The sequence below is a fragment of the Amphiura filiformis genome, chromosome 14 (assembly GCF_039555335.1).
Source record: "Amphiura filiformis chromosome 14, Afil_fr2py, whole genome shotgun sequence".
NCBI lineage: Eukaryota > Metazoa > Echinodermata > Ophiuroidea > Amphilepidida > Amphiuridae > Amphiura > Amphiura filiformis.
In genome coordinates, this window is record NC_092641.1 from 64,323,402 (window position 1) to 64,340,551 (window position 17,150).

The 17,150-nt window shown below is 34.8% G+C and overlaps 1 protein-coding gene across 1 annotated transcript; it reads left to right on the plus strand.

Moving 5' to 3' along the window:
- The first annotated feature begins 3,508 nt into the window (after positions 1–3,508).
- On the plus strand, positions 3,509–13,747 carry LOC140170508 (uncharacterized). The gene is made up of 7 exons (XM_072193864.1): positions 3,509–3,570; positions 4,504–4,613; positions 5,678–5,874; positions 7,845–7,905; positions 12,425–12,579; positions 12,959–13,054; positions 13,502–13,747. The coding sequence occupies exons 1-7, from the start codon at positions 3,509–3,511 to the stop codon at positions 13,745–13,747; spliced, it is 927 nt and encodes a 308-aa protein (XP_072049965.1).
- The last annotated feature ends 3,403 nt before the right edge of the window (positions 13,748–17,150 follow it).

The window sequence follows — 17,150 nt, forward strand, 5'->3', positions numbered from 1 at the left end:
AAAACGTTCCAGGTGAGCGAAAAATAGTGTAGTGTTGAAGTTAAACTCTTTAATCAAAATATAGGCCAATATTGTTATTTTTGCTTTGAAATCCTCGAGGTTTTGCTAAATATTACAGGATATGCAAGTATTGCCAATAATTCGTGTACATTCACTTCTATAATATACATTTCAAATGACTGCTCACGAATGTTCTAAATTTTTATAAGGACCAATGGAATGGTACCAAGATTTTTAAACGCCATTTACTCAGAACAGCAATTTTGCGTATTTGGCACTCTGCCGTGTTCATAACGATATAATATGTATTACCCGGTATGAAAGTTCTTTTTAAAAATAAAATGTCCACCTGCGAAACAGGTAGAGGTAGGAGGGGGTCGGTTTGAATTACTGAAAGGAAACAAAAATGGTTAATTTTGCCAAAAAGTGGTGAGGGACATGCCTCCCCAGAATTGGCGTCCATACTTACGTACGTGACTTGTTTAAAATGTTTATTACAGGAGGGTTTAAACACGGTGTTTGAAGAGGCTGTTCGTGTGGCGGCACCACCCCCACCTCCGAAAGGGTTTGTTTCCCGTTTGTTTAAAGGAGCAAGATTTACTTTCACAAATGCAGCAAACGTGGAAGGTAGGAGCAGCGTACACTGATTTGAACCCTATAATTAGAGCTAATCTAAAAACTTAACTAGGTTAGAATTCCCAACTTAATTGAACCCTAAACAGAGAAAACAATTTTTCTCTTCATCTTCTTGCTTCCTTCTTTCCTCATCCTTTGCCAAAAGGCCTCCAGGGTCATAATGACATTTTAAACCTTCCCAATGCATTTATTTAAAACACTTACTCTAAAGCTATTAGCCCCAACACTGTCACCAAACCCGCATTACTAAACCAAAAGCCAGTTATTGGAATGCGATAGACTTTAGATCTATACAATGAGTACTCCAGACAAAGTGTATATCTCGACTCCAATTCCAATACAAATGATTCGAGTAAAAAATATATAATAATCACTATTTCAATAACCCCAGTAATATCAGTTGGGTAATATTTTAGTATCTGTCACAACAGTATCCTATTTGAATTTGAAATCAAATCGAAAAACATACATTCAGATTTGAATTGGAAAAAACATCAATAAAGTCCAAGTGTATAATTAATCATAACAGAAGGATATTCCTCGTATTCAGAATGCATTTTGCTGTGCTCTCATGTCCCACAAAAAATACTGTGCTTACCACTTACTTAATTGTATATCTCGACTCCAATTCCAATACAAATGATTCGAGTAAATAAATATATAATAATCACTATTGCAATAACCCCAGTAATATCAGTTGGGTTATATTTTAGTATCTGTCACAACAGTATCCTATTTGAATTTGAAATCAAATCGAAAAACATACATTCAGATTAGAAAAAAAACCATCAATAAATTCCAAGTGTATAATTAATCATAACAGAAGGATATTCCTCGTATTCAGAATGCATTTTGCTGTGCTCTCATGTCCCACAAAAAATACTGTGCTTACCACTTACTCCGTCACACTAAGACCCTATCACTGTATTATTGGACGATGGAAGAAAATGTTTATTTTAAGGATGATCAATGAAAATAGGATACTAACCCTAATGGTATAGCAAAGCAATTTTATAATTTCTTTGTGAATATAGACCCAATCCTTGCCTCAGAAATTTTAATACAGGAAAGAATTATACGGATTATTTTCAAGATGCCAACTCGAACTGTATGTTTAGGAAGTTGTTTAATTATTGAAGTGGAAGTTATGAAGATTATTGTGAATTTCAATCAATATAAAAGTGCAGACTTGACAATAATTATTGGTAATTTTATTGTGGGAAAAAGTGACCAATTACTACATGAGCAGCCCATGAAAACATGAATTCTTATGTACAAGAAGGAAGATGTTTCAAATCAAAGTCCGGTATCAGTATTTTCATATTTTTCTAAAATTCTCGAAAGGTTAGTGTTTAATAGATGTACAAACTAGATAATTACAAAATACTCCAGGCAAAACAATTTGGATTCGATCGAATCACTGAACGTCAATGGCAGTGTATGTAGTCAATTTAGAAGAGACAGTGGTGTCGAAAAAAAATTAAACCACCATCGGAATACTTTTGAACCTATCAAATGTTTTTGACACTATTGATCATAACATTTTATTCTACAAATTAGAACACTATGGCTTCCTCGGAATAATGTTGTATTGGTTTTATAGAATTTCAATTAAAAGAAAACAATATGTGTCATATATAAGATATAAAGATATAATTTGTGGAGTTCCACAGGGTTCCATTTTGGGACCGCTTCATATTCATATGTAAATGGTATTATTTATACTATCTATAAATATTGGATTTTGTTATATTTGCTGACGACACCATAATGTTGTATTCAAGTGAAAATATCGGTAGTTTCAATCAGTTTGATAAACACAGATTGGCATGGCAGATTTTTAGCAATTGGTGAAATAAGTTGTCAATAAACTATGATATACTTGGTACACCTAAGATGATATCAAGAAAAGATCAGGATATATGCATACATACTTGTAACAAACGACGTTAAATGAGAAATCGAAAGCAAGGGTAAGATGTATGGCTTGAAAGACTTACAATGAAAAAGTAAATTTTAAGCCGACATTTTAAGTCAGGACAACTTTACCATACTTACTGCAGTTTTTAAATGCCATATTTGTATTCCTCGCGCAGGTAGGACATTCAGTTGCTAATCATAATTATTATTGCTATTACTGCCATGTACAAACTGGAATTAGGTGTATTCATGTAAAATATTAAATTAAGTTAACAGCTGCCTTGAATATTCAAAAACTACTTCACCAAACGTTTAGATATCCATAACTATACCAGACAAGAAGTAACAACAATCTCAACCTTACTAACACAAAGTATTTTCTGATAAAGCTATACATGTAACAACCGGTCCAATTCTTTGGAGCAATATAGAACATTGCCTTAAAGCATCTAAAATTGTTAAACATTTTCGAACATATTTTAAGTTGAAATTAATTGCTACATATGATTGATTGAATTTGACTTCTTTCTTTCTTGTGGTCTTTGTGAGCGTTTGGTGGGGTTTGGTGCTGAGTGGTTTTTAGTAAGTAGGAGATGGCCACATCTAGCCGTATAGGCCTTCTCCTCCATATCTGTTCGTTTGCTTTAATTTTGTTTTATGTATTTTATATTGTGGAACTAATAAAGTAGTCATAGTCACGTGAGACAGGTTATGATTTAAATATTGAACTTAGGCGTGCGATACAGAAAAAGTCTTATAAATATTGACATTAATGACCAACGTTTCTACTTGTACTGGAATGAACTAGAACTGGGAATATTAGTAAATGATTTCTCCTTGTATCCCATCAGAGGACACACCGAAAGATATTTTAGCAAGAGGGACAGATGCCTTCAATGCGTACCTAGATGCGTCGCGATATGGGACGAGACCTGTGTATCGTACAAGGATTATGCTTGTCGGGCAGGAACGTGTAGGCAAAACCAGCTTGATGAACTATTTACTAGGCCAGAAGTAGGTTTAGCTGAAATTATTTTGGTAACATGGTGTTATGTAGGCCTATATGTTTCTTCTGCATCTTTTGTGTCGATCGAAAAGTGCAATGATATTTATAAAGAAGAGCTTTATTGTAACCTTTAAGGGTATACGAGGTATTGTTGGTCGAAGCAGCCAAAAAAGATTTTCATTTATATCTGAATCAATATATTATTGAAAAATAACACTTTGGTGTTTTGCAAAAGTTCATTCTATAAATCATATACTTTGAAAACTTGCTTAATTTATTGTTGTTAACGAGTTTATGTAGGTTTTACAAAAGTGTTGTTGTTTCAGCCCTCTTTACAACATAACTCAAGAACCACAGGACCTACAAAAGTATATCTGTGATGTTTGAATTCTTCTACACGCTCTCTATGAAGTGAGCAATTTTTGCAAAAGCTCACTACCATTTGCAAGATGCTGTGAACTACATTTTTTGCTGCTTCGACCAACAATACATACCCTTAATGCACGAGAAGGAGCACATTCCGTTTTGTCAGTCTCGTCATCATTTTGTTTTATCTAGTGGACATTTTGTCCTCATATTTTATGAAATATTATAACATTATTATTCATGATGATATCAGGGCAGTATAGGATTTATACAAAGGCGAGACTATTTTAATAAGAGCACTTTGTGATGGGAACGGGATTGCAATATTGTCACGTCATGAATCCAACCGCCAAAAAGGCTATGCTATCCAAATGTCTGGATTGTGATTTGTGATCTGTTTCCTATAAAATTACTAAACCGGCCTTCATGGACTCAATACGAACATTAAAGTATGTAAAAATAAAGACATTTCATCAGTAAATAAACAACTAGGGCCTAATCTTCACCCAAACCCAACACAATTTTCACTTAACGTGCTTGCCAGGCAAATGTATGACATGCTGTATTTTGTTTAGATTCAACAGGTCTACATCCATAACCGATGGTGTTGATACTACTAAAGTTTGCCAGGTTCCTGTCAACAGGCCTGCTGCCGTTTGGCATAAGCAGCGCATAGACAAAGAAGGTAATATAGTCATTTTTATACTTTGCCAGTCGACAAAATAATGATGGGTGGTACTGAACCAAAGAAGAAACACATTCTTTTAAGGGATGGGGTATGAACGTTTGGACAGTATTTATTGTGGGACATTGGAGCACATCAGACATATCGAATTGCATTCTGAATACGAAGAATGTCCTTCTAATATCAAATAATTTAGATTTTTTTTTTTTTTTTTTTTAATACACATTTTATGGCAAATGATTTAAAATTGTTTTTTTGATATTTAATATTACTCGAAGTAAACTTTATAAATCTGATGATTTATTCTTAAAGTGTATGTAGGTGGGATGAAAACCCGACGATCAATTGAAAATTGTGACCTTTTGTATTGAAGATATGGATTTTTTCCCAAAACACCAGAAAAAAATCAATATCTTCAATATGAAAGGTCAAAATTTTCAATTAATCATCAGCTATATACACTTTAAGAATATATCATTAGATTTATAAAATTTACTTCGAGGACTGTTATATACCAAAAATGTGAAAAATATCAAATTTTAATAATTTGTCATAAAATTTATATTATATCGTGAATTTCAAAAAATGAAAATTATTTGATATCAGAAAGACACTCTTCGTAGTCAGAATGCAAATCGATATGTCTGATGTGCTCTCATGTCCCACAAAAATACTGTCGAAACGCTCAAAACGCTTATTCTAGATCCCTTAAATTTCAAACCTCATTTATTTGGTGTCAACGTAAGGCTACTGTCTAGCCACACCAAAGTAAATGCCGATATTCCCCCATATTACGTCACAATAATGTCATGATAACACCCAGTACTGGAAACAGAATTTTGCTTTTGGTTTAATGATCTTACTTTGACGGCAGGTGTTTGTTATGAGAATAGAAAAATGACAGCTGTAACCTTACATTGACACCAAAATAATAAGCTAAAATTTGGTGCTAAGCTAAGCAGGTAATAAAACATATAAGTAGCATATGTTTCTTAAGTTTATAATTGCTTTTTTATAGCGTCTGATATTGCTTTTTGATACGATAATGCATTTCCCCATTTCAGAACGGTCGAAACTAATGAAAGATGAATACCTTCAGGCAATGCAATCAACAATGGTTCAGAAACTTTTGAGCACTGATCAGAAGGATCATGCATCTCCTCAAAAGTCTAGGCATTCCAGCAATCCAAACAATGAGATCAGCAAACCCAACACAACACACGAAAGCACAGAAGTTACGGATTATGGATCCCAAACAGAGGTATGAACCGTATGATTGACCCCAATAATCGACATGTGATTTCTGATTCAAGCCGACTTCAGGCACAAAATATTGTTGACAATATTGCCTGTGAACCCTTCTTGAAATTGAATACTGAATTGACCAGGGATATTAAGATTTATCTCTGCACAACGTGCCTCTGAAAGAATTGCAACGGGAATTGTAATGTTTTAGTATTTTAATTCCTGAACCAAACAAGATTGAACCACATATAAATATTTAATTGTAATGTATAATAAGACAGCTTATACTTTTTAATTTTGAAAATTGAATGCTCTGGTCTTAAAAAATAAATTTTGTATGATGATAGTTAATTTTGAATCCTTTCCACGGATTCCATACTGTACTGCACTCAATTAGTATTAGGCATGAATGATTCAATGCGCATGACTTCCCAGCAAACAAAAAACGTTTTCGACATCAATCGCAAAAGGTTATAAAAGGTTGTCAGAAAACGTTTAATTATCGGGTTATATAAAGGGTATATTAGGAGTATAAAGGGTATAAAAACGTTTTAATAACATTCCAAAAACATTCTTGAAAACTTGATACAAAACATTCTAAACAGAATGTTATTTTGGGGTTGAAAAAATATTTTGCGAAAAATGTTTGCTCATGACCTTTATATAACCCGACATTTAAATGTTATTAAATGGTTTTGAAGAAAACATTTTAAAAACATTTCTGTGCTTGTTGGGTTCAAATATTTTAACATAATGTTATTTAAGTATTGACACAATATTTGGCAGAAATGTTTGCAAAATAGTTTACAATAACATTTTTTTAAAACATTTAAAAATATTGTTGTAGTGTGTTTTCATACAAAATGTTTTAAAACGTTATCATGACCTTTATATAACCCGACATTTTAATGTTATTAAAACGATTTTACCTCAACCAAAAGCCAAAATTATTTAATTAAAACGTTTTTGTGTTTGCTGGGTTGTGACTCGTGGAATGCGTTACAAATGAGGTGTGGTTTTCAAATTGTTATAATTCAAGAACAAAATGGTAAATTCCATCAACTGCTTTATTATATACTTATAAACATACATTATTCCGTTTGATTTTTCTGTGGAATAAAAATACTCAAATATGGAATTGTCCGACTATATTTAGAGACTCCATGCATAATCCCCCAAACTATATCATATCTTATATAATTCTATCATATCTTACGTTGTTTCTCTCATTTATTCAGCACTTCCATTCACAAACACTGCCAATTGACCTTGTGAAATTTAATAACTGACAAATACATTAATCGAAAGTTAGTGCCTGGCATGTCTTGACTGACTTGTTTAATGTAGCTATATATATTTGACTTGCTTCGAGCAGATCAGTAAATGACTCGACATTATAACGTTTTTCCGTCCTTGTATATTAGCATGTAAATTATATAGCGGTCTTCATCTGGACTACCAACACTTTCATAGCTAAAATGTGACACGATCTGATCGATCTAATCAGACCACAGTCGGAAGCTTACGTTGAAATCCACTAGTCCCTAACATTCTAGGCTGTTTTTATTATCATCTTTCAATATTAATATTATTTGCTCCTTATTTTTACCTATATTTCAATTTTATCATTGTCGACATTGGTGTATACTGCAGGGCCTGGGCGTAAGAACAAACTTGTTTTATCGGGGCAAATAGCTGTCAGGGAAATGAAGGGTCCAGAAAAAGCATTCAATGGACTATAAGATTTGAGTAGATACCACAAGCTTGGTTTGTACGTCAATGGGTGATTTGTCAACTTGTTTTGCTTTTATACTGGCCAAAAATTACTTACCGCCCATCTGATCTTTCTCTTTTCTCCCCTCCCTCCATCTTTTTGCCACCCCAACATATAATTATTACACAGCCATTTAATGCGTATACAATGCATTCAGCATCAGGTGTTGCAATAAGATTAATATTTTATGTTTACTGATTTATGGTTTTAAGGTAAAGGCACCGCTCTCTGAAGACTCCCCGGTGGAAAATAGCAGCGACAAAACCACACGAGGTATGTGGCTATAACATTCTGTTGATGAAAACGAATTACCTTGCACTGGCTTCCAGTTCGCTAACGTGTACTGTTTAAAATCCTTCTGTACGTCTTTAAGTCATGCAACAACTGAGTCCCAACTACATCTCAGACTACTTTACCGTTTATGTTCCTCCTCGTACCTTGCGATCGTCTTCTGACAGTAACCGGCTTGCTATTCCAAGACGCAGCCACAGAATGACTGGCGAAAACAGATTTCACATTGCAGCCGCTACGGCATAGAATTCACTACCCGTGGACATAAAATCTACTGCGACCACATCCGCGTTCAAGTCTATGCTAAAGACTCATTTGTTTTCTTGAACTGTTCTCTTGTTATTTGACTTTTTGTGTATATTTTTTGTAAGCACCATGGTATCTTGGTGAATGGCGCCATAAATGCCTGTAAATGTAAATGTAAATGTAATCACCTTTACAAGAAAAAACCCGTTTCAAGTGAGGGTTATAGTGCCTTTTTCCATTTTCCCGGTATACCACATTTTCCTTGCTTGGATTTGTCTTTCTGTCGCTCTCTGGAATTTGATCGTTGAAAAACAAAACCCGCTAGTTCAACTGTGCATTGGAGTGTCAAGTCTTGCTATATGTTTTCAACAAGAAACAATGTGAATTGATGAATCAAACTACGTTCAATATTAGGACTGGAATCAATGTTGGCCTGATTTCAAGAACCACAAGACCTATGGAAATGGTAATCTGATTAATGGCATTGTTTGATGATTATTATATCATCAATTTACAACTTTCCACACTCTGAATAAAATGATCGGAGAACCCGCCAAATGACAGTAACTTTGTTAACTTATTTAGGTATGGGAACCAAAATGGACTCTTGCCACTTATCTAACACCACTATAAATATTCCGATTTCTACAAGGTGACGAATCGGGTTTGATTATGAAACAGTTTCAGCGTAACGATTTTAAAATCCAGTTTAAATGGAGCTACTGTGATTTTCTAACAGCGTTTAATTCAAGCCCAATTAAGGAGGCACACAGGATCACTAATTAGCCATTATTATTCACCTCATAACTCGAAAACTATTTATGTAAAGTATATAAAAGTATACATTTTTTGAACGGAAATGAGCTCATAAATCTATTTAAAATGTCAGTTTTGGGTCAAAAAGTACAATTTTCGAGAAAATCACAAAAAACGGGTTTTTTGACCAAAATTTTGGTCCGCCATAAAAAATTATTTGAAAATCAAAAACTGTAAAACATGAATTTTATTTATTTAGACAAATAAATCTAGAAAGTGTTTTTTGATTTTTTCGAAATTTTGCTTAGTTTTTAAAATATAGGCAAAAAATCAGTAAAAACGTGTGACCCGTGTTCAAATTTTTAAATCATGGGTGATAAAAAAAGTTCTAGGCTCTAATTTAAAAAAACGAAAAAACACTATCTAGATTTTGGCCATATCTAAACGTTTTACTTAAAACTTACCTCAGTGATGCTTCATTTAGACGCTATGGCGGACCAAAATGGTCAAAAGTGGTCAAAGTGAACTTGCCGAAAATCGCGATTTAGAAAAATACAGCGGATTTTAGGTCCATTTTGAAGATTATTCCATAAATATATAATCCGGTGACTTGTGACGTTTGGTCAAGTTAGAAAATGAGAAGGGCGTCCAACTGCAGCAGATTGGCATTTTTTGGTGATTTAGAAGGTAAAATATACAATAAGACAAAATTATCCATGCACATTCGGCAGATGTTTTATCCACATGGTGTAGCCATTTTATTTACTGCAGTCTTGTTTCCATGGTGCAGCAAAGCTTCCGGCAAGGGCGCGTCGTCGCGTCGGCGTTTGAGGAGCGACAGGGCGCGCGGACAGACAGACAGGTTACGCGAATAAGTTGCACAGTGCATGGTCGTGTTGCCGCGAACGAAACCATGATTATTTAGCACAATTTTGTCCTGTTCCGTATAAAAAAAAAAGATCATGCTCTGTATTAAAATGTGCGGACATCAGAATATTAAAATTAGCATAGAATAACTGACAAGCAATTATTCTAGCAGATAATCAGAAAGTTTTATGAAATGAAGAATAAATTGAGACATAAATCATGATAATTGCGATTTCTGTTTTGTACTAATTTTCATAATTTTGCTTTAAAAATGCAATGTTTTTAATTTATCGGTTTTGGAGATTTTCTTTCTTTTTTCTTTTCTTTTTTTCTTGTTTTTTTTTTTTGGTGTTGACAAATATTGCATTTTTATATTCATTGTCCTTTTCTGAACCGCAAACATGATGTTGTTACTACTCGTTGCTTTTTCTTTTTAGTTGGTGCTTGAGAGGCACCACAGCGGCCCGTCCGCGCCAAAGATAGGCATTTTAACGCCCGTTATAGCTAGGCCTACACCACAGGAATACCAAGTAAAATTTTAAAAGATTCTGATGTGCCGCACTACTCAATATTCCGTTTTTGTTATTGTAATTGTTTGTTGTTATCATATTTTATTTTTAACTTTTTACGGAATATCAAACACGTACAAAAAAGTCATAGGCCTATTATAGGCCTAAAGTCACAATAAAGTTGTAAAATATTTTGTACCGCATAAAAAGTGAATAAAATACAACAACAACAACAACAACAAAAGTGTGTCTGTTGTTGTTTTCAATCAAATAAACGTGTAAAACGTGGGGTTAAAGTTGTAATGTCTTGAATAAATTTCTTGTAAAACGGACAAAAAGTAGGCCTATATATACCTATGTTAAACGGGCAAAACACGGAGAGGTCACAAGAAAACTGAAAAACACGGAAATTTATATAGCCTAACAAAACCGAATTTCAAAAGTAGAAAACGGAACATGACTTTAAATTAGATTGTGGTTTATGCAGTAGGTCTACCGTATATAGGCACCATTCTATAAAGAGCGTTTTAAAACACTGCATGAAAACATTCACGAAAAATGCTTTAAAGCAGTTTACCTTTTAAAGTATGCAGAAAACATTATAAACGTGAAAGTTGAAAGCCAGACAAACATTGCAAATAAAAAGGCATTCGGCCAAAACATGCGCAAAAAGTGTTGCAAAACCAAAAGCTTTTATCGCAATCATGGTATATATGGTAGACCTAAATAGGCCTACTAATGGAAATGTAGTTAAAATGGGTTATGAAAAAAGCACGAATTTGCGTTTTCGATTATATTTCTCGTTTGAAATTATTATTTAGCATTAAAACATTCATGAAAATGCTTTCTTAAAACATTCATGAAAATGCTTTCATAAACGCGTGCTCGCTATGCCGATTTCAAATATCGACATTTTTGACATAGAGTTGTAGGCCTATGCCTAGATGGTCGATATGAAGTATTGAAATGTCAACGTTTTTGACATTGCGTTAATGGTCAATCAGGAGTAGAGAACTCGTGTTTTAATAACACTTTGAAACATTATTCAGGGCCTTAGGTATCCTAATATACCGGTAGTAACTACTTACCTATTTTTTATGGTCTTCAAAATTAAAACGAGACTGAACGACCGCAGAGGCTCCCGAACCAAGGCTGGGACTGCATAAAATATAAGCTAATATAATAGGCCTATATTCTGTCCAACTACACCAACTTGGTAAATCAAATAATAACAATGAAATGAATGAATGAATGAATGAATGAATGAATGAATGAATGAATGAATGAAATAAAACAAATTTTTAAACATAAAATAATAAGCCTATTGATATACGGGCTAAGTCTAGCCTACTAGCAAAATATTTAGGGCCTACGTTTTCTATCGTATCTACCAGATTGTGTCATCATTACAGGGCTAAATCTTACGGGTAACTACTTCTTACAGATAAATTTCATCTTTTCAAGTTCAGAATGAAACTTGAAAAACAAAACAAAAACAAACACAAAATTCACTATTGTGTTCATATAAAAAAAAACACCTATAATTTATACCACTATATCAGCACTTTTTTGGCGAAATTTATCGAGTAGGCCTACTGATTCTGGGACGGTGAACGGTGGTGGTCTGTCGGCCCGCAGTTTTGCAATGCAATGGTGCAAGCTTTACCTACCTTGGAAGAGATCAATACGATAAAATACGGTAGTGATCATGATTGGCGACTCCAGCGCCTCAATCAGTAATCACCTCGCCCATCCAGTTTATCATGTGTGCGTGTCTTTGCTAGCTGTACGCCGCAATACGCGTTACGAGAACGCGATTTATTGCGGGAAAACAATGATTTATTTGCTTTTGCATTTTGACGAATTTTTAATGAAAAAGGGTCTTTAAAATAGCTTTTCTTATGGTTCAAATTTTAAGATTTCTTTAAAATCTATTAATGACAAGATAAAATACGGTTTGAAGATGACATTAGTGATGAAAACTCAATTTTGGCCATGTAACACTTCAGTGATCCTGTGTGCATCCTTAATATGAACTGTTAAGAATATAGTAAGTCGCTCCTTATATATCCCGATTCGACGGTTTGCAAAAATCATTTATGTACTATTTGTTTTGTGATAAGATTTAACAGAAATACCAGAAGAGATGATGAAAGGACTGGAAAGGGAAATGAAAAGAAAACAACAAAAATCAAAAAAGAAACAGGATGAGGAACAAGCTTTAGAATTCCAGTTCTGGGATTTTGCCGGTCAGCACGTCTACTATAACACCCACCAGGTACATAAACACAGCCAGTCTGATGAGTTTATGGCAAAACAATAAATATAACGATGATTAAACTTTAGATATCAAATTTGGTATCAACCTTCGAAGGAAAGTGTATATAAAATTAATATATAAATTATTTTGCCATAAACTCATCAGGCTCTGATTAAATGGGGATGGAACTAGTGGCGACTTTTTAATTTGGCTGTGTTTAGTTTGATAACATGATAACCACCTAAATCATTCGATTTTTGTAATATTAAAATGTGAGGTTATTCATTGGCGTATCAAGATAGAGGAGTGGTGAGAGAAGAAAGAGACAGAGGGGCGGAGGTAAGAAAGAAGGCAAATCTAATTATGTTTTATGTGGCATTTGACTGTTTTATTACAGGTTTTTCTCAACAAACGTGCAGTGTTTGTTCTCGTGTTTGATGCCAGCAAAGACTTGAAGGAGGTAGCTGAAGTCGCTCAAGTCAACTTTGACCAGGTATGACAATAAAATGAAACATAATATTATGAGCTGGGGATTTGTCATTTTCTTCATCATAAAGCAAGCGACTTTTCATGCATGAACCAAACTACCAACATGCAAGTATTCGACACCGCAAAGTTTCCTGAACAATTTGTTACATTTTAGTAATGTGATCAAGGAACATGAATGATGTTTTGAGCATGCCCAATTTCACATTTATGTTATAGATTTGAAATTACACATGATGTAGAAAACCTATCAAAATTGAATTTAAGTTAATATAAGTAGATGTAGTGTCCTCAAACATAGAATATCAGTTTCTTTGTTTATCAATATCTTGAAATCCATAATATCAAAATCCGACTCAATTTGCTTTAATTAAATCTATGTATGTTAAAAGCTTATCTTCCTACTTCCCCCCCCCCCCATTTTTCTCTCATCGTTTTTTGAGGGGGTTTATAGACGGTGCAAATGGTTTCACGTTTTCATGATTTCACCGGGCTTGAATTCATCGATTTTTGGCTTCAGTCTGTTTACACATATGCTGCCGATACAGTAAGTGACGCACACACGCAGAAGACACCCTCATCTGATGAAGATGCGGGAGCAGTTCCGAAAGCTGGTGATACAAAGCTGCTGTCTTACAAGTCTCCTCCTATTCTTATCGTTGGTACTCATCGAGGGAAAACATCGAAAAAGGTATTGTAGCTAAAAGCTATAGAAGTTACTCTTGCTATTTGCGTATTTCCATTTATTGCGTTTAACGGCTGGCCTATTGCAACGTTGACAAATAACACATTGAATGACCATGATACCATCAACAATCTAACATAACACAAACGCTTTTACAAGTAGACCTATATGTATATTTCAACTTCCAGGGTGAGGAAGAAGAAAGCATCAGAGCGCAGATATTATCATTGATCAAAGGAAAACCATATGAAGAACACATTGTTCGCCGCATCCATTTCGTAGAGAATAATCCGAAACTACGTGGCAAAGGCGGTGAAAAGGTATTGATTTATCATGTTTATGGCAATAATACTATAATAAAAACAAAATGCAGATTCATATTGTTGTCATTCTTCAAAATAATAATTGTTGGTGAATTGCGGAGCGACCGAATAAAATGTATCGCAGTCGTTTAAGTTAAACATATGATGCATTCCAGAAAAAAACCCAGCGTTTAGCTTATGTAATGAAATAAAAGAAATATATATGACTATTTAATATTAGTTTTCTAAGTGGATCTATATTGGAATAAACGTCGATATGTCTTTAAATGAATATCGAACACGTGCCTGTGATATACAGCCTGTCTCAAAAACAATTGTGCAAGTGAAAAGCGCCCTCTTTGGCAATTAGAAAATACCGTTGTGACATAATGCTTACATCAACGTCACAGGCGCAGTCTTAGCTCTCAAATGCCGTTGATTCTGTTCAATTTGCTTGTTCCAATTTCGAACAAAAGGGCAAAATCACTATTGTGCCACTTTTACCTAGGAAGAGAGGTGTAAATGTAAATCTATGATAGCTGATGTTGATGCGTCTAATGCACTCCCCTTTCGAGGCGTGTGCATTAGACGCATCAACATCAGCACAATATCTCTCTCACCAGACTTGTAGTCGAGTCACTGAAAGTCGAGTCCGAGTCGAGTCGAGTCATTGATCCTCGAGTCTCGAGTCGAGTCGAGTCATGAAGCCCTTCGAGTCCGAGTCGAGTCGAGTCATTTGAAGTTGTCAGTCGAGTCGAGTCGAGTCGAGTCAGGCCATTTTGTCGAGTCGAGTCGAGTCGAGTCGGATATATTTTGTCGAGTCATTTCGAGTCACTAAAAAGTGTGTGTGTGTGTGGGGGGGGGGTGTCATTGGGTAACAAAATGAAAAATGGGGTCATTGGGTAAACATTTGAAAGAAGGGGGTCATTGGGTATAACATCTTGAATAAAGGGGTCATTAGGTATAAAATTAACAAAAAATGAAGTAAAATTCTTTATCGTGTTCCTGATTTGCCTAATGTACAATTGCAAATTTGCTAAAATAAGAGAATTTGAAAATTCTGCATTTATATTTTATGGCAACTTGGTGATAAAATGCTAGAATAAAAGGGGGTCATTGGGTAGTCAGCCCTAAAACTAAAAGAGGTCATCGGGTATGACTTAAAATAGATTCAACAGAAAATATTCCAACAGAATTGTAATAATTTTGAATCAATCCCATACATGTACACTACCACAATGTAGGACTATGCAGAGTTTCAAGGAAAATAACACATTTTTGTCTCACAGCCCCCCCCCCCAACACACCACCCCGAACAGTTGACACTTCACAGACTCACCCCAAGACTCAATCAAACCACCATTACAATAACTTAATAAACCTGAATACACATGAACACAGGTAAATTTCTCAAAAAAAAACTACATGTATACATGGATCAAGCAGCAGACATATATATGGGGGGTGTGTTGGTGTGTGTGTGTGTGGCACATTAGAGACATCACATGTAACTAACAGATGCACACAGGGACTGGGGAAGGGACACTAGTCCCTGTGCAGCATACATGTCCATGAATGGCAATGTATTCAAAGGGGGGGGTAATTAAACAAAAATATAATAATGATGATATTAATAATATGAATAATATGATAATACAAATGAAAATAATATTAATCATAATAATAGAAAATTACCATTCAGAAATATCAAGAAGAAAATGTGTTGAATTGTTTTCCCAGTTTGCCATTTTATTACCGGTATGCAAATAGGCCTATTCAGCTTTACTTTTTACCAAACTTATTAGAGCAGGACTGAAAATTTTGATTAATGCGCTGAAAACTACACATGTACACAAAACAGTTGGGGCAGCCGGCCATATCCCCCCACTTTTATCAGTCAGTCGAGGGGGGGGGATTATGCTCTTACCAAACAAAAGTACAAGCATGTGGTATGCTATGTACATGATTCCAAATATTTTTCAAAATTGAACAAATAATGTACAGCGAGTAGCGAACACATACAAACTATGTACACAATTATCTCGGTCGGGGTTGTTTTATCTAGTGCACTTACCCATTTCTCACACTGTCAATTTTTATGTCAAAGGGGGCACGCTCACAGCATCCCTATTGGATTGTACCGGACCTTTCAGTTCCAATCAATTTTCTCCGCATAGAAAACACAAAACACCAACTTTTTGAATTGTTTCACAAAGAATGGTGTATTTATTATATGTCATGTTTGGTGATCATTTCTACCATGGCCCCATTGAGTACAACGGTAAGTGTCCCCTTCGTGTATGAGGGCGCAAGATTGTGGAAGAAAACATGCAGGTATTATTAGAAATATTAGGGTATAATTTATATTTTCGAGTCATTTTAAATAAGTCGATTCAGCCACAGTGACTCGAGTCACAAGCCTCGAGTCATCGAGTCGAGTCATTAAATTTCGAGTCGAGTCGAGTCATCGAGTCATCAACTCTCGAGTCGAGTCATCGAGTCGTCTTGCCTCGAGTCGAGTCATCGAGTCACCAAAACTCGAGTCGAGTCGAGTCGAGTCGAGTCATTTCGAGTCGAGTCACTACAAGTCTGAGTAATACGCGTTCATTAACCTATAACATGTATAAGTGCGCAACATGTCTTATCAGTGACTAAGAGAACAGTATTTACCATGATAAAATCGTTGACATGCACACGTATTTAATCTTTACAACAGAATGTGAAATATTTATTTATCTTTTAATCTCCTTTAAGTGGAAAAGGGAATCATCATTCCTGCATCATGAAAAAACAGTAAAAACAGTCAAAAAAATTTGTATTGTGTAATTGATGCATTCTTTAGATTTCACGAAGGAACTCCGGATAAACTTGATGCTATCACTGTTACTTGTAAAGCCCTCTTCCCTAGTAAAAGTGGCACAATTGTGATCTTACCCTTTCGTCTTTAACGAAACATATCTCGAGATTAAAATAAGCAAATTGAACAGAACAAACGTCATTTGAGAGCTAAGACTACGCCCTTGACAGTGATGTAAGCATTATGTCACATCGGTATTTTCTAATTGCCATAGATATAAACGCTCATCGTGCATACAATCAATCAATCGGTCCATGAG